General features: G+C 47.6%; 7 protein-coding genes across 7 annotated transcripts; 4 read left to right on the top strand and 3 right to left on the bottom strand.

Moving 5' to 3' along the window:
• Window positions 1–44: 44 nt before the first annotated feature.
• EV420DRAFT_1260875 (uncharacterized protein) lies at window positions 45–2,236 on the bottom strand (the record flags this gene model as incomplete). Its single annotated transcript, XM_060467032.1, has 10 exons — window positions 45–179; window positions 236–341; window positions 465–602; window positions 659–755; window positions 807–945; window positions 1,011–1,315; window positions 1,371–1,651; window positions 1,705–1,786; window positions 1,839–1,999; window positions 2,055–2,236. The coding sequence occupies 10 exons, from the start codon at window positions 2,234–2,236 to the stop codon at window positions 45–47; spliced, it is 1,626 nt and encodes a 541-aa protein (XP_060337311.1).
• Window positions 2,237–2,450: 214 nt separating this feature from the next.
• Window positions 2,451–4,587, bottom strand: EV420DRAFT_1698300 (uncharacterized protein; the record flags this gene model as incomplete). The annotated part of the gene is made up of 8 exons (XM_060479452.1): window positions 2,451–2,976; window positions 3,034–3,094; window positions 3,144–3,203; window positions 3,262–3,312; window positions 3,404–3,607; window positions 3,661–3,977; window positions 4,022–4,236; window positions 4,289–4,587. The coding sequence occupies 8 exons, from the start codon at window positions 4,585–4,587 to the stop codon at window positions 2,951–2,953; spliced, it is 1,233 nt and encodes a 410-aa protein (XP_060337310.1). The 3' UTR covers window positions 2,451–2,950.
• A 2,700-nt stretch (window positions 4,588–7,287) lies between these two features.
• On the top strand, window positions 7,288–9,669 carry EV420DRAFT_1698298 (glycoside hydrolase family 28 protein; the record flags this gene model as incomplete). Its single annotated transcript, XM_060479451.1, has 16 exons — window positions 7,288–7,468; window positions 7,528–7,544; window positions 7,600–7,657; window positions 7,713–7,747; window positions 7,831–7,901; window positions 7,952–7,985; window positions 8,038–8,106; window positions 8,157–8,204; window positions 8,261–8,355; window positions 8,412–8,534; window positions 8,591–8,647; window positions 8,700–8,792; window positions 8,844–8,879; window positions 8,934–8,984; window positions 9,041–9,110; window positions 9,164–9,669. 16 exons carry the CDS (start codon window positions 7,288–7,290, stop codon window positions 9,182–9,184), a joined length of 1,059 nt encoding a protein of 352 aa, XP_060337309.1. The 3' UTR covers window positions 9,185–9,669.
• A 1,179-nt stretch (window positions 9,670–10,848) lies between these two features.
• On the top strand, window positions 10,849–12,384 carry EV420DRAFT_1758656 (membrane bound O-acyl transferase family-domain-containing protein; the record flags this gene model as incomplete). The annotated part of the gene is made up of 5 exons (XM_060480556.1): window positions 10,849–10,915; window positions 10,962–11,218; window positions 11,277–11,611; window positions 11,665–11,692; window positions 11,746–12,384. 5 exons carry the CDS (start codon window positions 10,849–10,851, stop codon window positions 12,154–12,156), a joined length of 1,098 nt encoding a protein of 365 aa, XP_060337308.1. The 3' UTR covers window positions 12,157–12,384.
• A 498-nt stretch (window positions 12,385–12,882) lies between these two features.
• EV420DRAFT_643136 (uncharacterized protein) lies at window positions 12,883–13,505 on the bottom strand. The gene has a single exon (XM_060482896.1). It carries the CDS (start codon window positions 13,266–13,268, stop codon window positions 13,032–13,034), a length of 237 nt encoding a protein of 78 aa, XP_060337307.1. The 5' UTR covers window positions 13,269–13,505; the 3' UTR covers window positions 12,883–13,031.
• Window positions 13,506–16,022: 2,517 nt separating this feature from the next.
• On the top strand, window positions 16,023–18,416 carry EV420DRAFT_1504854 (endopolygalacturonase 2 precursor). Its single transcript, XM_060471266.1, has 16 exons — window positions 16,023–16,631; window positions 16,686–16,702; window positions 16,765–16,822; window positions 16,886–16,953; window positions 17,003–17,073; window positions 17,127–17,160; window positions 17,216–17,284; window positions 17,335–17,382; window positions 17,433–17,527; window positions 17,587–17,709; window positions 17,766–17,822; window positions 17,877–17,969; window positions 18,027–18,062; window positions 18,114–18,164; window positions 18,225–18,294; window positions 18,348–18,416. The coding sequence occupies exons 1-16, from the start codon at window positions 16,451–16,453 to the stop codon at window positions 18,366–18,368; spliced, it is 1,092 nt and encodes a 363-aa protein (XP_060337306.1). The 5' UTR covers window positions 16,023–16,450; the 3' UTR covers window positions 18,369–18,416.
• A 287-nt stretch (window positions 18,417–18,703) lies between these two features.
• Window positions 18,704–20,779, top strand: EV420DRAFT_1698272 (uncharacterized protein; the record flags this gene model as incomplete). Its single annotated transcript, XM_060479450.1, has 13 exons — window positions 18,704–19,256; window positions 19,305–19,355; window positions 19,406–19,504; window positions 19,558–19,580; window positions 19,618–19,680; window positions 19,731–19,753; window positions 19,806–19,948; window positions 19,995–20,040; window positions 20,093–20,119; window positions 20,168–20,237; window positions 20,288–20,353; window positions 20,400–20,646; window positions 20,696–20,779. Exons 1-13 carry the CDS (start codon window positions 19,191–19,193, stop codon window positions 20,777–20,779), a joined length of 1,008 nt encoding a protein of 335 aa, XP_060337305.1. The 5' UTR covers window positions 18,704–19,190.
• Between the last annotated feature and the right edge of the window lie 1,670 nt (window positions 20,780–22,449).

Here is a 22,449-nt window from a genome sequence, read left to right as displayed (position 1 = left end):
CGTGGTATATCAATGATATCTCTGTATTCTATACTGGACTATGTTTATGATAAGAACTTTACTGCGAACCTCTTGAAGGCATGCCAGACAACCTTCAAGACAAGTCCCGGTTCCATAGCGTCGATTGGTGGCGCAAGCATCATATTGATGTGCCACAATGCAGATCCTGCTCGCAAGTCCTAAGAAGGAATCAGAATTTTCTGGCCAGGGTATAGTATGACTTGTATGAGCTTACATCGAACGAAAGGATGATAAGTTGTCTCGTATACCATCGCAAAAGCCAGCCATCAGATAATGTCTCCCCGGGTATAGGAACAGTGGTATGGTACCCATAATCTGGACTCGCAAAATTAGTCTTGATTCCGGAATTGAAAATAGGACGCTCTATACCCCAGCTCTTGTCTGCATCCCTGATGACAAGGTTCAACGTAACAGGCAAGGATATTCTACGAGCAGCAACTCACCAGAGATGCGAAATCTTGTTCTTCTGCATCTCAAAGAATTTAGTTGAAAAGTCTTTCGGGATGGCACCGGTCGCGGCACATTTCTGTAGAAGCGTATTGAGGCAAATCGCACCCAAGAGCGCCTTTGCGACTCCTTGCCTGAAATGTGGTGTACAGTCGAAACGCGGCTCTATAAGGTCGGCGGAAAAACGTACCCGAAAAGTGGATTGACTTTCATGACACTGTCTCCGATAGCTATCCAATTTGTGGGGAGGTTAACAGCTTTGTCATATCTTATATAGCTCGCCCCAGCTTCAAAGGACCCGTCAGTACATAACAAGATTTTAATAGAAGTTCTCGTACAAAAAGGAAGATGACTACAAGTCATGGTGTCTTCGACTTCCTCCAGCATATCGAGCAGCTCGAATACTGATGGGGGTATAGGTTCCCAAGTGACCATTGTTTGCGCATACCTTTTGATCTCTTCGAGAGTTCGAGGAAGCTCGTTCTGGCCAAAAACGCCACAGCAGATATGTACTACAAGGAAGACGTCAGCATGTTAGTCACATACGGGGGAAGAGGCTTTCTAAAATTTCCTTCGGAGCGCTGAATATGCATCCCACGACAGTCTAAAGTTGGATCAGTGACGCAGATATAGATGACACCACATTTTTCGTATGATGCAGGAAGGCCAGGGAGCCTATTACCGAGTTCAAGTGGGACATGAAAACTGGAAGTCGAATAGGTGATCTTCTGGTCGTATGCGACTTTGATTTTTTCTAGTGGAACTTTACCGCGAGGATACATATCTGACCGACCGTATCCTTCACGCTTCAACCATTTTAAGCCTGCAGACGCTGGACCGGTGCAATCTGGGCTTTCGTAATTAGTTCCGGTTCCCGGAACAGCACGATTTCGTTCACCTACCTACGACCATTGACGCTTTGATTTCCTGGGTGCCTCCCACAGTTCGGATCGTCACACGGTCGAGACGCCCAGGGCTGGAAGCATCGCGAGAGATACCAGCTACGGTACCAATCATTTGTTGAATGTTCTTATAACGACTCCCGAGGACCAGACGACGCATAAGAGTCTCCAACCCAGGGCGACCGGCAGTCATCGTGTCGGGGAGCGTCCCAGTATACTGGTTACACGGCTTCTTTTGCCATCTTCCCCACGTCGAACTCCGGAAATCAGAAGATCCAACGCTGGCAAACCGATTGCTCAATATCAAGCAAGAAACCAAACCGTTCAAACATACGTTACATCCGAAACTTCGCATTCCTTTGCAAGGCCGGGGAAAAGGTTACATAAAGCCATGAAGGCAAATGGTTGAATGGGACCTGCTCCTAGCTGGTCAGCCTCTCGAAGCGGTTCAAGAAAATCCGAGATAACCTTGTAAGGACTTGTACTGCATGACACGAGAACGAGGCTTCGCTTGGTTCCATGCATCCTGACGCTTAGCATCTGAATCGTCCGCCCACGCTTCTGGTTCTACGATAACGACCTCGTCGAAGTGATCGTGGCATATCCTGGCTGTGAACAGACCGGCAAGACTTTCATACCATTCGTCAGTATTGCGTAGGTAGTGATGGTGAGAGCCAGACTCACCTGCCGCCACAGATGACCGCTGTGCCATGGATCTTCTGGTCTCCGTTTCTGGATGATCCTAGGTGTTGGAGGTCCAGTACACATGTCTGCTTTCGTAGTAGGCTATGTCTGAGAATCTGCCAGAATAACAATCCAGCGCAGTAAACAGTTGAGACTGCAGCTAAGATGGCTAGTAAAGTCATGATGACTACGAGAGAGGAAGGGGAACTCATCGATTTCGGCACTATATAGTAGTCTAATTCTGGATCCCGGTTTGCACGCGTACCTTTCCTGACCTTTGATAATCTAGAGACTGAGCAGAGTCCCTCCTACGTCCAGCGCTTGATTTTGAATAGAGCTGAAGATTGGTGACCTTATGGAAGATGCTGCCTTTGATTGATTTCTGAAAGTGCATCAAGTTACATACCCAACGTGATCATCGGACATTCAACCAGCGAAGGAGACACTGCAGTAGGTTACTTCTGGAAAGTACCGCGTACTTAATTGAGTGATGCTGAGATACTTTTCCAGGGCTTCCCAAGATCTGATGTTAGCGACTTATAAGCTATAATAAGGGTCAGATATCACTCGCGTGAAGAGAGATGGTCGAGGGCTTGCTTAAGCACGTACTGCAGGCACCGACATGTTCGTATCTGACAGAACTGAAGCAACTGTCATTCCTTCGGCGTGTGCGCTTCACCATCCATACAAGTATCGGCGCTCGATCGGCAATCTATCCTAGACCGTTTGACAGCAGCGATCTTTCCATCAGCATGCATGAATACTCCAGCCATCTGATGACACTCCGTGGGAGCAGTTAACGAATGAACAAAATCAATAATAACAAATAGATATCGGAATAAGAGAAAGATACTAGTGTTGATGGTCTACGTCGGGCATATCACTTGTCAGCCTATCTACTGCGCTTCAAGCATAGCTACTCCTGTGATGCCCTCCCTTCAGTTTTCCATATCGCAACAGAGATAGACAAGATACGCACCATCGTGGATGATAACCTTATAATCAGATAAAACCCGCACGATGACATCGGAGTCATCACCCTGCCTTGAATGAACTTTTACTCTGAAGAGTTCGGGCCAGGACACTCACCTGGCTCAAGGCCGACAACCATTCACCGGAATGCGTAATTGCCACATTAACATGCAGATGCTGTAGGTGAGATGTGAGCACGAGATGTGTACTACGTGCAAGTAGGGTCAATGCGAACCGTCTCTAGGATAAACTCGTTGATCTTTGCGCACGGGTTGAGAAGTTCGGTCTGCAGTCATTAACGATGAGTACCCAGAGAGAAGCTACCTGCGGCCGGAAGAATCCAGCTTTCTCCATGAGATCCGCAAGGTCCGAAGAACTTTGAGCGAGGGTTCGTCATGATAATCTGCACCCCATCCAGGAAAAATCGGGGGACTGCTAGCATAATGATTTGGCGGAAGGACACGTGTCATAGGCGGAGGTGACACCGGCACAGGTTCGCTGAGCAGATCCTCCTTCTTGAAGCGCTTGCGAGAACTGTGGAATGGGATTCCGGAGTACATAGACAAAGAACCGCTTCTTGTCTGAATAAGTGGACTAAGATAAAACCCTTTGTTATAAATGGGCGGAGACTCACTCTTTTTCTACGCGAACCGGAGTACGGCATGCCATTATCGAAATATGGCATTTGATCTTTGGATGACTCGGAGATTTGCGATACCTCTGTAGGTCCGAACACCCACCGGGCAAATGCGCTTGTACGGATTGAGATGCCAAATCCGCGCAGAAAAACGCATTGATTGGGGCGAAGTGAGTCGACGAGATACGCGAATTCACCATCGGGATATGCCCTGACGTCCGCTGACGAAGTACTCTTCCACGAATATCCCAGTTTGATGTTTCCCTCCGCTACCCCGCCGACAAGGAATTTGAGCGAGAACGAACATGTGCCAGCTGGGTTGAAGAACGAGGCCGCCCCCATGAGCATGCTTTGTCACAGCCCGTAACGAGATACAGTGATCCATTGAGAGCTTCTCTACCGCAAGTGATGTTCGCAAACTGGTACCATGCATGGGCATGTTGAGCAGCATAGCTACGGCACTGGGATATATCGAGGGCACCGTAGCTTGCTCCACCGTCGGGAAGTACGAGAATGGCGCCTTTTTCTCGTGAACATTTGAACTCGAATCCTCCACCGCCACCAAGAAGGAATCTGGGAGAAAAAGATTAATTTCTGAGGTCGGATGCAAGGCAAAGAGACGTACGGGTATTCTGCCGCGCCACCCATACTTATCTCTATCTTGGACACGCTGGCGCTACAGATATCACAGCCCCGTTTATGCATCGTCTCGATCTCCCGTATATCGCCACAGATAATGGGTTCAAATCCGTCGGGAACGCGACCTTGATTGATGGGGTCATCCGCTGGTTTGCAGACATTGAACAAATAATCAAAGCCTCCAGTCGTTCCGCAGAATACCAACATCGCCAATCCCGACGCCTTTGCATCGATACGCCTTCGGTAAACGTCCATCGGGTTCTGGGATCCACAGAGGATATCCATGTTCCTTCTGTAGTAGCAGCCGGGTATATATTTCGCGAGATGACTTTGACTGCGACAACTTCATTACAGAAGGTGAGAGAGCGTCCTAGTTCACTTCATTCGCGGCTGTGCAGGCGGTTCATTGAGGTAACCTGATGAGAATGCTGTGATGATTGGATGCTGATTGCACCACATATTGCCTTTCAGCTGCTGTCTCCGTTACATAAAGCAAGGGAGCCCAAGCAGGTAAGGAGGGCAATAACATTCGAGGTGGTGGTAGTGTTGGTGGTCATAATCCGAAGCCCGGAAAATGCCGTGCGCTCTTGTCCACTTTACGCGCTGAGTTGATCCCGTGGCGCAGCGCTGTTCCTTCTCGACGCGTCGTAATCTGCCAATTTATTCCTGCTCGTCAATTTTTACTTATTCAACCTGAACTGAAAGTACGTTATCAAGTTTCTTCCATATTCTACAACGCCCGCTCCTTGGATATTCGGATTTTACCTACCTCAGTTTCCTCTCGCTTGAGGGATTTTGCATGTAATGGCCACCCGTTACATACCTTCAATCTAAAGGCGGTACTAAGTCAAGATTGCAGCATTTCTGCTACTTAAGTACTATTCGATAACGCGGTGAGCGGTCGTTCAATTCAGTTCTTCCGACGACTTGACTGATAATGACTGCCCTATTTCTCTACGATAGTACTCCGAGCGGTCTCTAGCTGAGATTTCCATTCGTGTAAGTCACAGCTATCGTCTTCCAGTCAAATAGTACTACACGGTTTGTCACTCTGCCATTGAAAATCTTTCCTCTTGGGGTAACCCTGAGCTTTTGTAGAAAGTTAGAAACAGTGGCTTGGAAGGACTATATCCGAGTCACTGGCAGAAATGTTTCTTCTTTTGTTTCGGACGTGATGGTGAGCCCTTTCAAGTCCATCAGATCGATATTCCACTGTATCAACTCACGTCGTAGAATCTAGACGCGTGGATTCATGCCGCGAGGGGTGGTCTTCTGGTGTATATGACCCAGACGGCAAAGCTCATCGAATGCATGCATGCAATAACAGACGTTTCAGTCGCACAATGAGACATCTAGCGAGAGCCATTGCTTAGCGCTTAGCCCCAAGTATCATGGGGTTCTGGCACGAGGGTTGCTAAATCTTGACCTGCTGAAAAAACCGCGGTCCTCAGCCTCAGCAAAAAAAGACGTTTCCGCGCTGTCAATGCCATTTACAGACGGATCGTGGCTCGAGAGTAGGAGCAGTGGGGTTGCCCGGGCCGCTTTGAATGAAATCGACCCGGTCGGAAACATCTCATGGCAGCTCATGCGGTCCTTCGAGTACTGTTCTTGCCCATTACTGGCTTGCAAGTATGCGGCGATAGCAGCTCGGAAAAACTGACAATAGTGTGGCATGTGTCGTCTGTGTGAGCTGGTTTTCTGTCGGCGTATCTTTTGCTAGCCTCTGACATCGCTTCGGAAACAGAGGCCTATTTCGATGACGAGGCTGATGTCGGCATCGCTCCAGGTTGGCAAGCAACAGGAATAGACGAGAACTTATGCCGATGCCAACGCCAATACCAACACCAGCACCGTCCATGTATACTTATGACCAGAAAACCGTGATACTAGATGAATTTCTGGCGCCGGAGCGTTAACACATGGTGAGCACGCTCACTGGCTTCTTATTCTCACATACAAAGCTCCTAATACTTTATCAGCAACGAGGTACACACACGATGTCATATGGGACCAGCTTCATTTATTTTGCTGGTGACTCTTCTAAGCGTCCTTGTTTGTAAGATGAAGAAGACTGTCAATCAAAAGGGCACTTATCCCTGACAATCGGCAATTTGTCGGGTAGGCGGAACGGGCCGCGCGTCATCCCTTCATTTTTGAAGACAAAATTACGGTCAAGACTGCCCGTATTTTGGTCGGAGGTGAAAATTCTCGCCTATGAATAGTAGCAAAATTTTTCCAGAGGAACAATCTTTCCCGTTCGCTTTGCTATAGGGATGGTCTGGACAATTCTGGAAGAGGAAAGGTGGAACCATGAAATAAGGTGCTATCTATTTCTGACGTGGAGAGGTTATGCAGCATTCATTGTCACAAGTACAGATACGTCGAAGTGATACTAGGATTTTGGGACAACTGGGGTCAGTCTTATTACTGTGAGATTCGTTCGAAATCTCATCTCCGAAGATAGGCACAGTTAAACTGCAGGGAAGACCCTGACACATGAAGTTAACGCCTAATTGATGCTTGTGGTGCACGCGAATCAATGTGAAATGCGCCAAAAAAAAGTTTACCCTTCCAGGAAACACGTGTGACAAATTCTAGGCAGGGAATAAAGCAATGCTCATGATTCAGATCTATGAGGATCCCGGTCCTTAACAGAGCTTGAATTGTTGGTAAGCGTAATATTATCTCCTGAGACTGTGGTAGTTTTTCTGATTTATCTGTGAACGTTAGTATGGCAAGGAATCGCCATGACCTAAATAGAGCGTGGCCGAAGTACCTGGTTTGTGCGAATTCAAGAGGACAACAACCGGAAATTCTCCATCGCATTATCTTGGCACAAATCAACGGCTCGACGACCCTGCCGTCCTCCTGCTTGCCAATTTTGTACTGGTAAACCTCCGTAGTTCATCCAGTACTGTGATATTTAAACCATACCCTAGTGGCAACATAACCAGCATCCCTTGCTTCCCTTCACATCTCGGTCAAATGTTCGGACACGCTTTCTACCAGTTCATCTTCACCGCCGCCGTGCTCGCTCTCGTGTCGGCTCTGCCAGCAGAGGACCTTGAAGCGCGCGCGAGCTGTGTTGTTGACTCCGTCTCTGCTGCTTCCTCGATATCCAGCTGTTCGGCGGTCACTATCAACGCGTTCACGGTCCCGAGTGGAAGTAAGCTGGAGGACATGTTCTCTTCCTAGTGTCTTCTTGCTGATATATGTACTTTACAGGCACCTTGACGCTCTCCGTAAGATCCCGTACTTTTTTGGAGTTTGACGCGCTTGCTCATGTATCCTAAACAGCCCAAGGCCGGCGCGACTGTCACTATGGCTGGCGATATTACGTTCGCCAAGACCTCGAGTGCGTATGGTTCATGAGCAGTCAGTCGAACGCTCAATGCGTCTTTCCTTTATAGGCTCCGGTCCTTTGTTCACCATCGACGGAGACAACGTCACGTTCAAGGGTGCAGGGCACAAGTTTAACGCAAGTCGAGCCACTTTGTCGCACCTTCTCCTTTATAATTTGTTGCACAGGGAAACGGCGCCTCATACTGGGATGGTCAAGGAACGAACGGCGGTGTTACCAAGCCTCACCCGTTCTTGAAGTGGGCTCTTTCATTACATATCATATTCAAACGTTCTAATCTTGATTTAGGTTCAAGGGCTCCGGTACCTACTCTTCGTTCACGGTCTGTCTATCCGAGTTTGCTCACTTTGAATGTGGCCACGAACGATATTTAGGTCTTGAACAGCCCTGCGCAAGCCATCTCTATCGGTAACAGCGACGGTCTCACCTTCGACAGCATCACCGTACGTGAAAGACTTATTCATGTCTTCTTGGGCTTATGAGCCAACTTTAGGTCGACAACAGCGCTGGTGATACCAGCAGCCTGGGCCACAATACCGACGTGAGTGTGAGCCATTGTTTACTGAGTGAAAAGCTGAGCGTTCGTCGGACGTGTAGGGCTTTGATGTCTCTGCCGACGATGTCACAATCAAAAACTCTGTCGTCAAGAACCAGGATGACTGTATCGCCATCAACTCCGGCTCCAACATCGTGTATGTGTTTTCAACAGTCCTACCGTTAGCATATGTCACTCAACTCAGTCTTCTAGTTTCCAAAACAACCAGTGCTCTGGCGGTCATGGTATTTCCGTTGGTTCAATTTCCACAGGCAAAACGGTAACCGGCGTGACTGTCTCTGGAAACACTGTGACGAACTCTATGTATGGGCTCAGGTATGATAAAACGCCTTTTCCCTTAGCTTGATGTGCTGATGTCCCGCGACTTGCAGGATCAAGGTCAAAGCAGATGCCACAAGCGCCTCAGTGTCGGGAGTCACGTACTCTGGGTGAATACTACCCTGTCTTTTTCTAAGACAGTATACTAATCCATTCGTGCAGTAACACTATCAGCGGTATCACCAAATACGGCGTCTTGATCTCGCAGTCGTATCCCGACGATGCTGGTACTCCCGGAACTGGTGGTCCCATTTCGTGAGTCGCTTTGCATGCAATGAGTCGGTCATCTGATCCAATCTTTTACAGGGGCGTGAGCTTCACTGGCAGTGCTACTACAGTCAAGTTCGTGCCTCTCACTAACCTCTGCTCGTTGACAGTATACTAATGCACTTGCAGGGTTGGAGACAAGGCGAAGCGACTCACCGTTGACTGCGGCAACTGCTCAGGGTAAGTCCATTTTCTGCAAAAGTATTTGGAATAGTGCTAAACGCGCCGATTCGCAGGAAATGGGATTTCTCCAAGCTTACAGTTACTGGTGGCTCAGCCGGAACGATCGCTAGTAATTCGGCTACCGTATGTCTTTTTCCATTGTTCATCTGGAAATAATTACCTGACATCCATTACAGATCTCTGGTGGATCGTACTAGGCCGAGCTTGGATTCAAGTGAGGTACAGAAACAACAGTTCTATATCCTATTACAGCATTCTTCTAGGTATAATTTAGTAATAAAAATATACGTTACCGGAGTGGTCATCTTTTTGTAAGGTCCTTCATATGAGGTAGCTGAGAGACTCAAGGAGGATTGAAGGAAGAAATGAAGATAATGGCCTAATTTTACTGTTCTGTTACGTGTCGTTCGCACCTCTCTGTCTATGTACATTTCATTACACTTGATTGCATCTTCCTCCAGAGTTTCCAAGCCACAGTGACTAGTGGATGCATATATCCAAGCGATAAGATCGTCACGTCGAGAACTCTATCATTTCCAATATGATCGTCAGCGAAAATGAGGTCAAAAACTCAGCTCGCTATACAAACGTAACGTGGTTTGGACCGCAGTTCTGCTTCTGCACTAGCTGGAGGCAGCTGACGGTAAACGATGCTCAATTCATGGGAATTTTGTGTACAGTTAAGCTGACTGATACATGTGTATCGCTTTGTTGGTGATATTCCTATGCTGAAATGGAGTTCGCGTGACATGATACCGTGACAAGGTCGTGCGTATCAAGGCCGCGTGATAAGCATCAGAGCGTATTTGGGGACCCGCAGTATAGTCAGTTTGGAGAAACTGTTGTAGATGAAATAAGCAAAGGAAGGAAGAGGAAAGCCAACCGTACTAGAAAGAGAGCATGGTCAAAGGACAGCACATCATCCGGAGCTTTTCATATATCTTCAACAGCCTGAGGGTCCGTGACGACAACTAACCAATGATCCAGCATTGGAAGTTTGAACAAGCCGCCTTTGTGCTGCAATAAAAAATCAACATCGCGCTCGGACAAGCGGCCAAGGACGTTCGTTACCTTGCGATAGCCGCGTTCGATTATGTGTTGGCTCTCTGAGACGAATTGCAAGGCAGTGATCCATTATAGAATCCCGCGATATCCAACGGTAGGTATATTACTGAGCTGCAAGAAGAATATTTCCTCAGCTTTTGCAGGACATCGGAAGGTGATACCAACATTTGGACCACAGTTGTTATACCAGCGAACAGCACATAGTAGAAGTATACTAGTCCCACAAGCAATGCAGACCGACGAGAGCATACCCTTGTCCATAACACCGCACGGCTGATCTTCCAAGCTATTGCAGTGCTACACTCGAGCTTAGGCCGGTTGGGATATGCCCAGAAGATCGTCTGGGAGGAATTATGTTGCTAGTAGTTCGTTATATTATGAGCCGGTAGGCACATGCACGGTCCAGTGAGCAGCCGAACATGTGCATGAATCATCAAAACAGCGCGAACCCAACGCGAACCTGATGTGGATGGAAGGGTGGCAGGAGTCCTCAGGCCAGGTCAACTGGTACGGCTCCGGGACTGCTTCAAACTCCGCCGCGCTTTCGTTTCTATTCAACATTAGCAACAAGCGCTGCATCATGGTTTCGGTCCCCAGCCAAGGCTTGACACATGCAGAAAGAAGTCGGTCCGTGATGGGAGATTCGGTGATGTGAAGGACCACGGAGCCCCACTTCAGCACCGAAAATCGAGCTTGTGGATTCTATCATTCTCTGCTTCACCGAGGGTTCAGAGAGGGAAGTCCTAAGGATTCCATGTATTCTATCGCTTCGTTTGTCCTGCCAGCTATGCACTCAATGGATACTCGACCTTCACTGCAGTCTGCCAGTTATTGGTCATATCATATTTCCCGACATCATCTTAGTATGCCTGGTCGCTACACATCCTCCTCTTATACTTCGCCTCCTAGGCTTCGGCATCTTTTCTTATCTCACTTTTTCGTCCCTGGCCTATACTGCTGGCAACCCGACCCATGACTACTTCATTGGCTTCGTTTCATCTTCACAGTTCCTCCTAGCGTTTTGGCTTGTATGGATAATTGTGCCCTTGGATGATGTTCGCCACGAACGAGACACAGTCCATCCCCGCGAAATGCCTCTTTTGAAGCGCTTGCATTGGGCCTTTTGTTTGGATCATAATGTTCGTGCGATAGGGTGGAGCCACCAGGTCAGTTTACAGCATTCAAGTTGGTGATATTCCGATATATTAAATCCATCTTGCACAGGTTGTGTATGGTCCTCCTCGTCCCCAGGAGATGCGTTGGACTTTCGTGCGCTCTCGTCTTATTTTTGCAACATGGAACTTTTTTTTGGTTGATACGGCCAATACATATATAATAACAGTCGCGGAAACTACTCTAAGCCCGGCGTCATCACTAGCAATGTATTCACTGCATTGCTCAACTATAGTGGCCTGGGTGTACGTAACCTACGGCATCTCGAATGTCCAGTACTCTGTGCTAGCCGCCTTTAGCGTTGCCTTTGACACATCGATTCCCGGTGATTGGCATAATGTCTTTGGAGAGTTGGCGGACGCGTACACGCTTCGATGTTTCTGGGGGTAGGTCTACATGCCTTCGTGTCGTAATGGGAATCTGACAGTAAGGTGAAAAGGAGATTTTGGCATCAAAATTTGAGGCGAGTACGTCTGTTTCATTCAGGTGTCTACATAGGTGTGACAACTTTTGCGACTAGCTTTTTGCAGCATTTGGCATCTTTATCGCGCGCAAGCTTGCGTTCAATCGAGGGACTAAAGCCTCCTCGTATACTCAGCTATATGTAGCCTTCTTCCTTTCAGGATTCATTCACAGTGTCGCGGATGGAATGGTGGGGTGGCATTGGGCTGGTACCTCAATGCCCTTCTTCCTTATGCAAGCTGTAGCAATAACAGCTGAAGATGTCACTATCGCGCTTTGTAATAGAATCGGCTTTCGCAAGCGCTCCTTTACGACTCAGTTATTGGGATATGCCTGGGTGTTTGCATGGGGAGTGTACAGTTTTTCTATGTATCGAGATCTGGCCATTCGGGCAGGCTGGGGTTGGGCGACTAAATGGGCTTTTTCCCCCACCGATATCTTCTACAAATTGGTGGTTCAAGTTGGATAATCTGGGAAGCCAAACATGTACTTATTAAACTGCAAACTGCTATTTACATGAAGGATTGGCCGGTCTACGAGACGAAATCAACGAACGTCATCCAGGCACTTCGATTCCAGGGGATTTAAGTAAGACAGGTGCTACAGGCTCCCGCGGCAATTCGTTTGACATCCTTAACTCCTTATGTGAGCGCGCTCAAAGCTATTCACGTCCAGGAGGTCGATTTAAATCACAGTATATAATCGACTGATAAGTTCCGCTCCTTCTTGAGGCCCGAGAAGAAAACTTATTCATGTATGCGCAAAATGGCGGACACATAGTCGCAATAAGGCTTTCCTGAGACAGTCATAGGAATCCCTGGAACTGATTTATGTATGTACCGATGGGATGAAAACTTCGAAACGCAAGGAGCAAGCGGGTACTGTTCTTTGTGGAGACAGCTGCTGAGGTAGCGTTGCAGCCGCCCTGAACCAATCCACTCGCCATAGGACATGTTGCAGGCATCACGAAACGCTTCAAGTCAAAGTCTACAGGCATAATCGAGCGTGCAACGGCAGAGAGATTAATGGCAATGATCTGGAGCGTCGAGAGGAAGACAAGTGGCGTCATCGATCGACTAAACAAACAATCTGATCTTCTCTTCTCATCTTCACTGCGCGTCGCATGTTTCTCTCAGTACTGCCAGGTGGAGGAGGAGGTCGAGGATCTGGATATATGGATATGTATCTTTTTGGTGCGTTTTAAACTACTCTGTTATTTTGGCTAAATTTCTTACACAGTGTTAATTTCAGTAAACTAGAACTCGGGTGTACCATATCGCATTTCACGACCTCAATTCAATTTCTTTCCTCTTATCTGCTGCCACTATTTCTTTGTCTTTCTGCTCAACCCTCCAGTAGGTCGTCCTCTGCCGGAAACTCTGGATCATGCCCTTTTCTGAACATTTCATCGTCAAAACCTCTCGGAAGCCGTATAGTCTCGCGCCCAGATCTTCTTGACAGCACAACATAAAAGCTGAAAAGGTTCATCTTGCCTGTAGGTGGCTTTGCAATGTCAACTATGACACAGATGAGTGATTGACCTTGCGACCGGTAATCTGTAAAGCCGTAGATAGTTGTCATTGGATACTACAGCTGGAGGTCGAGGCATCAAATTACCTTCAAGCATTGATGTGATACCCGCATGTCAAGCTCGTATGTGCTATGCATTGACCTCCAAAAGCCATCCATATTATTCCGTAGGTGCATTTCGCACACCCCGGAACGTCTTGGGAAGATGTTTGAACACGTAGACCCGCAAAGATACCAACATCTATCTGCGACACTGAGTGCATCGACCCCCCACGGATTCTCCCAATCCAAAGGTTGTTGGCTAGGAAAAGGGTAGGTGGCTTATCCGAGGTCTTACAAAGGTCAGGGAGACACCTCGAGCACACTGTCACGAGATATTTCCGCAGATCCCAGAGACTTCTGCTTTTACCATCTTGTTGAATGTTGCGTTGTAGAATTCTCGATAGGAAGCCTTGACCTCTGCGTCTGAAGGCAGGCGTAGATATTGGGATATGTCAGCTATGTAGGGTGTCTCCATTCCCTTCAATGCGGGGGAGCGGCTTTGCGCATATTGCGAGTGTCTTCCCTTTTACGCTTCTTAGACGCACTAGCAGTGATCTTGCTACGCTCCTTCTCAACGCCTGCCCGGCACAATGCATCAAGTACCTCAGAAGGAGAATGTGTTATCACGTATTCAATCAGCGGTCCTTTGAGGTGTCGAATCTTGCCGGGGACGATGTGTAGAAGACGCAAATGTGACAAAATCTCTTCAATTGTAAGGTGTACGAAGGATGTCCGAGTCAGGGCTTGACATAACTTGCGAAAATGTTATGCAGTTGAGATATGTAATTCTATAATAACCTGGCCACTGGAACAAGGTGGTAAGAGTGTTGAAGGGTGTTGACAAGTAGAGCTATCGCACCTTCGAGAGTTTCCCTATCCCAGATTCTACCCAGTGTTAAAGGCCGAACGATACCACAATGGAAAGAGCCGGAGAGGTTCCATAACGACCGATAGCCAGCAAAGGCTAGGAAGGCTAGGAAGGCTAGCCAGAGGTGGAACGACGGTGACTCAGTAGCTGTGCAAGTTAATTTGGAACTCCGACAAGCAAGGTACCTGCCGACGGCACAACGACATTCCCCAGTGTAAACCCCGCTCTTTCAACTTCCACAATCTTGTCAATTCCTTCCGACCACTATCATTGGTTCAAGTGAAAAATTTGGGCCAATATCTATATATACTGCCATTTTTTTTAATACCAGCTAGTTTTGGAGATGATGACTAGCAGGTGCCTCCTTATTATGATGAGATGACACTCTTACTGGCATTTGACTGGCATAGAGAATTACTTCTGCAGTATGGGCTGATGTGAAATAAGAATTTCTGTCTAACCATCCGAGCCCATTTGTCTTGTAAGTGCTTGACCAGTAATCATGCTATCTTTGTTGATTCACAAAGGTTAGATAATTTCGCATCTCGGTTTTCCTTGACCTGTCGAAGCGATGCCATAGGTCGTTGGGTACATCACTTATGTCGGAAATCTCAACTCCGAATCGAACGAACTATTCAAGCGCCCAAGGTCTACCTTGACCATTTTGTACAGGAAATTTCTTACACTGATAGCTCCGACGGACACTCGACTTGCCACCATCTGAGAGCTTAGTGTTGTTCTGCTTTGCTCAAGACACTAATTGATGCCTCGGTCATTGACGAAGACAGCTGAGATGGAAATTAGGTGACGAAGATCTCCAGGATAATGAGACTGGGCGAGGTCGCTGGTAATATTCACCGTGCAGCACGATGATGCAATTTTGAGGTGAGTGTCAGTTCGGGCATCGCTCTCATCAGAAAGGATAGATGCGTTGCTTCGGCCATTAATATCGCGGACAGACCAAGTATTCACAAAACTTGAATAGATTATCCGGTCCACATCGGCTGTGAACACCCTCCGCCCGTCTAAATCTCCGACAGTACGATGGCCTTTGTTCGTAGCGAGAAGACGGCGATATGAGCTGCAAGATTGCCGATGACATTTCTAGAGTGCGATATATGTTCCTAGTGCAGTGTGGGTTGATTTTTTGTCAACTGACCGTTCTTTCGGGCGCTGTCCACGTCTGATGGCGCCGAATCTAACTGACATTGTCACAGGGAGAACAGACCAGTGATTATCATGGAGTCAATATCTTAGATCACTTATCGTGAGTAGGCTCGGTTTCAGCCGTTGTAAACATGCTCAAACGGATTCCAAGTATTGCCAAACATTCTCAGACAGCGATTCCACGCTCTCCCGTCATTAATCTCTCTCAATCGTCTCCTTCGAGGCGGCTGGAGGTTGAAGACCACACTACCAAAATGATACGTCAAGATGATCTACGTGGGTCATACCCCCGGTATCTAACAATCGGCAGTTTGTCGGGAGAGAGGGAACCGGGTGGCACTCATATCATGTATCTTTTCGACATAAAAACAACAGCCAAAACTTCCTGTCCGTTCATTTGGACGTGAAAGCTGCCTGTGAATAGTAATGAACGTTTTCCAGCGGAGTTATTTGTCACGGTGTTTTGTCATAGCAATGATCTCGATGATTCTGGATGGAGGAAAGGTCAGGGACCGCGCGTAAATGACATTCATGCTGAAAGCAGAGCGCTTTCGTGGTATCATTAGCAATCTCAGACGCGTTGGAGCGATTCTAGAGCCCTGAAGTCTGTGAGTCTGATACTCTAAATCCTTGCTCTAAAACTTATCTATCTAAGGATGTGCGCCGTTGAACCCTTGCACCAGACCTGATAATTGGTTCGCTTACAATGCTCGCAAGTTTCCATGGAAAACATACTGGATCAAAAATCTCAGCCACCTAGGTGCGGGTGTGCATGACCATTCTGGACCCAAAGGATACTGCGAGTACTTGGTCGAATGGTACATCTATTAACGTGTGAATACTCAAAGTAAAGGCAGCGAGCGGGCCGCTATGATTTACTTTGAAATGGAATCATATGTGTTCCACTCATAATTCAGGCTTCAATTATCGGTATCCAGGAACGACAATCCCACATGGTACAAGCAATCTCTTGGCACCTAATTGCGGATCACTGTCCTTGCTCAACCGAGTCTACCCTACTGTTCTCTGTAGGTCTGGGGTATTCCGAATAGCTCATAATCCTCCGCGGTTCATCCAGTGTCATGGTATATAGAGCAGGTCGCCGAAGGCTGGATTGACAGTTTCCTTTGCTCTCAGCTCCTGGTCTCTTGCCCCAATGTTCAAACACGCTCTCTACCAGACTGTCTTCGCTGCCGCTGTGCTCGCGCTCGTGTCTGCCGTGCCAACGGAGGACCTTGAAGCGCGTGCGAGCTGCACCGTTGACTCCGTTTCCGCTGCCTCCTCGATATCCAGCTGCTCGTCAGTCACTATCAAGGCGTTCACCGTTCCAAGTGGAAGTAAGTCAAACGGCATCTTCTCGTCCTCGTAGTGTTGACAGGCATGCTTTATAGGCACATTGACGCTCTCCGTAAGATCTCGTACCTTTTTTCGTCAGACATGCAAGGTTCACGTATCTTTACATGATAAAAGCCCGCATCTGGCGCGACTGTTACCATGGCTGGTGACATTACGTTCGCTAAGACAACCAGTGGGTTTCACTCATGATGTTAATAAAGCCAGCCGAGATCACAATGACTTTTTTCCTTCTCAGGCTCGGGTCCATTGTTCACCATTGACGGTGACAACATAACATTCAAGGGCGCTGGATACAAGTTCAACGTAAGTCGAACCACTTTCTCAGGGTCTTCACCTTTGCAATGTTTCACAGGGAAACGGTGCCTCATACTGGGACGGCGAAGGCACGAACGGTGGTGTTGATAAGCCTCATCCATTCTTGAAGTGGGTTCTTCTATTACACGACATGGTATACAACATTCTAAAACTTGACTTAGGTTCAAGGGCTCTGGCACCTACTCTTCGTTTACGGTCTGTCTACTTTCCTTTGCTTTTTTGAACGAGACTGATCTCGCGCAATATTTAGGTCTTGAACAGTCCCGCACAGGCAATCTCTATCGGCAACAGCGACGGACTTACGTTTGATAGCATCACCGTACGTCGACCTGACCTAATCGTGTCTTGCTGGGCTCACCTTTCCCACAGGTCGACAACAGTGCTGGCGACACCAGCAGTCTGGGTCACAATACCGACGTCAGTGTGAATCTTCATCTAATGAATGAAGAGGACTAATTGATCTGCAGGGTTTCGACGTTTCTGCTGACTATGTCACGATCCAAAACTCTGTCGTCAAGAACCAGGACGATTGTATCGCCATCAACTCTGGCTCCAACATTGTGTACGTGTTTCCAACGGCCTTCTAGTTAGCGAGAGGTGTCACTCAAGTACCTTTTCTAGTTTCAAAAACAACCAGTGCTCTGGCGGTCACGGTATCTCCGTTGGTTCGATTTCCACAGGCAAAACAGTCACCGACGTGACTATCTCTGGCAACACCGTTACGGACTCTATGTATGGACTCAGGTATGACTGCGCATCTTGTTTCGTCGCTGAGTGTCTTAACATCGTTCGACTTGCAGAATCAAGGTCAAAGCAGAAGCCACAAGCGCTAAGGTGTCAGGCATCACGTACTCTGGGTGAATGCTACTTGATCTCCCTTTTACGATGGCCTACTAACGAATTTCTTACAGCAACACCATTAGCGGTATCACCAAATATGGCGTCCTGATCTCACAGTCATACCCCGACGATGCTGGTACTCCTGGAACTGGCGGTCCCATCTCGTCAGTCCCCTTTGTGTAACTGAAATGAGCCAATTGCCTGATCCATTCCTTTTACAGTGGTGTGAGCTTCACTGGCAGCGCTACTACAGTCAAGTAAGTTGTGCCTCGCACTGACTTCTGGGCGCTGTACTCATACACGTGTAGGGTCGGAGACAAGGCGAAGCGACTCACTGTTGACTGCGGCAACTGCTCAGGGTAAATTCAGCGGTTTATCATTGCTACATGGCTCTTGATGTTGAACGCATTTTGTGACAGAACATGGGACTTCTCCAAGTTGACGGTCGCTGGTGGATCAGCTGGAACTGTCTCTAGTGATGATGCTACTGTACGTGTTTTCCTTCTTGTGCTACAAGAAGACCATGCTGATGTCGGTCTTAGATCTCCGGTGGATCGTATTAGGTTTGCGTCCATTCATCCAAGTCGTGTCCGGGTGGAGCGTAAGGAGATATTGATATCTTCATATTTTATTGTATGATATATATTGATAATGGAATGTTCGTCTTCCAAACTAGATTTGTGTATAAAAAATAAGCAAGGCTGCTATATGAAGATGCTACATCCATCCAGCCTTTACTGAGCCGAGTTAATGTACTGCTTGAGATCGGCCCGCTTTCATGAAGATTCTTTACTCATTCTCAATCACGGGGCCGGTTTTATGGTGATTCAGTCCAACAGGAGATAATCTGGACGTAAATCAGAGCTTCAGAACTCGGAACTCTACAATAGAACATTTAACGCATAATAATGTGGAGATTGGAAGATTTTCGGTCAAATATCATTGGGTTTTATTGTATTAAAATGATACTTGGTGTGAGATATTCGAGTAGACGGGAATCCGGTAAACGATAGTTACAGTCTTGGCGCACAATGTACTTGGCTTCTTCGGTGCCGCGAAAAGCTTTTGACTTCCTTTTCTACATTCCTTCTTATTTTTTCGTGGCTGATGTTCGGAACTGGAATTGTCCGTCCGGACCCCACCGCACCCACGATTGTCACCTGAACACGAAATTTTCACCCATGGGATAAAACCCGTCGCGAGGCTCGAATGTCTCGTGGCTTCGTGAGAATATAGCATCGGGCATTACGAGTGTTATCATTGGCTTGTCAAACCGGTTGCTATTGCTGAGAACTGCGCGACTTTACTGCAAGCCTTACAGCATATACATATAAGAAACCTGCGGAAGAATGGGAAAGTTTGTATCTTTCTCCTAGCCCCCCATCATGGACTCGGGACCTCCAGCACCACCAGGTAACAACCTCAACGCGGGGTTTCTTCTCGGTCCGTGGGTAAGGGTTTTCACCTGTTATCGCTCCATCTGGCACTGAGAACCGCAGCTTGTCGGTCTTTGCCTCGAGTTGTACCTCCAGGGGATCTTGTCTGCTCAAGTTCGAACGGGTGTCATTGTCATATTACTGCGACTAATCAATCCAAGCAGATGTTGAATTACTTTTCGTGGTACGGAAAGAACGACAGAGCAACAGTTCGAGCTTCTGTTGTGTTCCTTGCTTTGATAACGACGCTCAAGTCAATTCAGGTCTGCTGCCTCTTTCTGAGAGCTTCTTCCTTTAGCCTGACATCAACATCTAGAGCTTGTACGTGTCGTCGTCAAGGTTTACGCGAGAGGCTAATCCGGAACGCGACTTGTAGCGCCATCGTCTGGGTCGGGCAGATCGAAAACTTTGCAGATATTCAAGGCGCCAGTCGAAATTTGTACGCCCCAGCCCCCACAATACTACTCATGCTTGACCATCCTATATCAGATCTGGGGCGTGGTACGAAGCCGGTTGGTTGTGTACCGCTCCAGTTACTTCTCGTAATAATAATCCGACGAGCAGGAAACCCGCTGATGGTCGCTCTCATCAGCCTTTACGTTCAATGCTATTTTTGCTATAGATTATGGGTTGTATCAGAGAAGTGGTGGGTCGTCCTGCCCATAGTCCTGGTATCCATATTTGCTATTATCGCTGCCATATTGATCGTAAGTACGCGAGTATTCCAGGAGGATTCAATTCTCACTGTTTCAGGTCGAAAGAATTGTTCATTTCGACCCCACCACCTTGCCTTACTGGAGTAGGTGCTTCTTCACATTATCATTGTATCAGCTAATCACTCTTTCTGTTAGTGTCTGCTCACTTCGCAGCCGTTTTCGGTGAGTGTGGTTCTTTTTATATTGAGCCCCAACTCAACTCTGTCGTAGTCACAGATGTGCTGCTGACAGCGACAACAGCATTTTTTCTCCTGAAAACCCGGAGAAATGTTATGCCACAGTCAGTCTTCTTGTTGAAGTCGCATCTGATACATCTGATGCACGCATTAGAACTGTAGGCATGATCAACGCTTTGGTACGACTCACATTTCAAACAGCAATGCCTGCCGTCATATGGTGAGTAAGGTTGCCTCGCCTAGGCCCACTCACGCCGATTCAATAGTGCCCTTCTCACATTGATCTGCGTCTACCTTCCGACGGATAAACCCAGAGTCGCGAACACCTTCAATCAGGCTCTGCCCAAGCTGTACGCCATCAGTATGATGTGGACCCTTAACGCCCGGAGGGAAATTCGTGTCTTCTATTACGGCGACTCGATGTCCGGGACGGATTCGCGGGCCCGGAGACCTACTGTCACGGGTACGGGTAATTATTCGATTCAGGTTACCACTCGTACGGAGATCCTCCAGGTGAGTTGTTCCTGCCGGTCGCTGGGGAATGATTGTTGACGTTGACCAGATATCAGATGCGGATACAAGGACAGAGGTAACTACGGGAAAAGGCGAAATTGATGACGAAGAATCGTACATTCGAAAGCAGTAATTGCCTAAATTTTCAGTTTCTGAAGTGTATCATGAAAATCAGGACGTGTAGGAGTCGCTTGCAGTAATGTATAGATAGCTAGTGCAGAATTGAGGTGGTGTCAATGTCGACGTCTCCGTCAAAGCTCTTCATTTGATGGCTTTCTGGTTTGACGTCTAAAGTAACATGAGAATGTGTCATTCCTCATTGTAAAGAAGAGTTACCGCCACCACATATCCTTCTCAGATCGGTCATCGCTATCCCATTCCCTTCTTGTTTCAAACACTTCGACTGCTCTCTCAACCGGTAACAGAGGCTTCCTGGCATCATAGTTCGCTTTTGAAGGCCATATGAGACGGACATTCGGATGAAGACGCATAATCCTCTCCATTTCCGGGAAAATACTGTCGTACTCGACACTTGGTGTGGCACAGAAACCCCTGCTTCTCACTGGATACGACGGTTGGAGGATGATTGTAAGATTCGAGGGTATAGACATCCTATTGAAACATCAGCCAACGAACCCTACATACAAAAAAGAAATTGACCGAGTGATTGCACGCTCAGGGTCATAGCCAAACATCCGTTCTCTGAGCGTATCTACAACGCCTTAAGGAACATATTCGGGTTGAAGCTCCCTGGGAAGCCCGGACATGCTACTGAACCCCGTGAGCCAGACATGTGTGAGATCGGGAAAACTTCGTGAAAAATCATCGAGCGACGGCGGTGATGACATATGAAGATGCAGATGAGTGACCGACGGGAACTTGGATGAATCGAAAGGTAGCGTTCGAGGAAACGTCTCTGCCATTCCACGGAGGGTATAGACGGTGAGCTCCTTCAGTTTGGGGAAGGCTTGTTGTAGGACGATGTCGAGGCGCACATCATCGCGGCGCACGGACCAGTCAAGGTCGTCCCATGGCGGCTCCTTGTATTCCAGATATGAAAATGCCTCTAAGTCAGGCGCCACTCTCCCCAGAATCCGCCCCAGCAACGCTTGCTGACGGTAAATCGCGTGCTCCAGCTTGATTTCTCTTCTCGCCCTTTCGTGTCTCTGCTCCTCATCAGCCAACCTTGACAAACGCTCTTCATCTTCCTTCTCCAGTTCCTCATCTTCACCTAGCTGCACTTTGCCTTCTTGACGACAACCCCGGCCATACATCATCTCGTCGTAGTATACGTCCATGTAATGATTTATCTTGACTTCGTGTGCAGAAGAATCGGAAATCAAAAGTCGAGAGACGTGGATTGCTGGATTAGATTCGAGGTGGTCAACCAGCTGTGCAAGGCCATTGTTGAGGCCCGTAAATGCCCTCAGAAGGGTTGGTGAAATCCAGGTTCTGGCTTGCGCTAGCCATAACAACAGTCATAAAGATAAACGAAGCAAATTTCATGACTCCTCAGAGTAAGAAAGAGAGTTTGGTCGTCAAGCATAGCTTCTGGGTGCGACTCTGATGAGGGTAGGAAGGTGGGTTGTGCCTAATCCTGATTAGGCAATGAACGTCAACCTTTGAATACTGTAGTAACATATAAAGGCCGGCGAGTGAGAGGGTCCTTGTGTCACTGTCAGACCGATAATCGCTATCCATTCATAGTTGTAAGTATACGGACGCTAGTTCAAGAAGTACGTCTAGATAATTTATACAGTGGCATATACACGGTCCAATCAACGTCAAACACCAGTAGATCCA

This window comes from Desarmillaria tabescens, assembly GCF_030435595.1.
Source record: "Desarmillaria tabescens strain CCBAS 213 chromosome Unknown EV420scaffold_3, whole genome shotgun sequence".
Taxonomy (NCBI): Eukaryota; Fungi; Basidiomycota; class Agaricomycetes; order Agaricales; family Physalacriaceae; genus Desarmillaria; species Desarmillaria tabescens.
Note: the sequence above shows the minus strand (reverse complement) of the source record. Positions and strands in the feature narration are given on the sequence as shown.

What these genes read in the sequence shown, in the direction of transcription:
- EV420DRAFT_643136 (XM_060482896.1), bottom strand. Translation starts at nt 13,268, where the DNA reads ATGACAACTATCTACGGCTTTACAGATTACCGGTCGCAAGGTCAATCA.
- EV420DRAFT_1504854 (XM_060471266.1), top strand. Translation starts at nt 16,451, where the DNA reads ATGTTCAAACACGCTCTCTACCAGACTGTCTTCGCTGCCGCTGTGCTC. An exon ending in GACTCTATGTATGGACTCAG is followed by an intron (nt 17,710 to 17,765) that starts GTATGACTGCGC and finishes TTCGACTTGCAG; the next exon opens with AATCAAGGTCAAAGCAGAAG. An exon ending in GGCAGCGCTACTACAGTCAA is followed by an intron (nt 18,063 to 18,113) that starts GTAAGTTGTGCC and finishes ATACACGTGTAG; the next exon opens with GGTCGGAGACAAGGCGAAGC.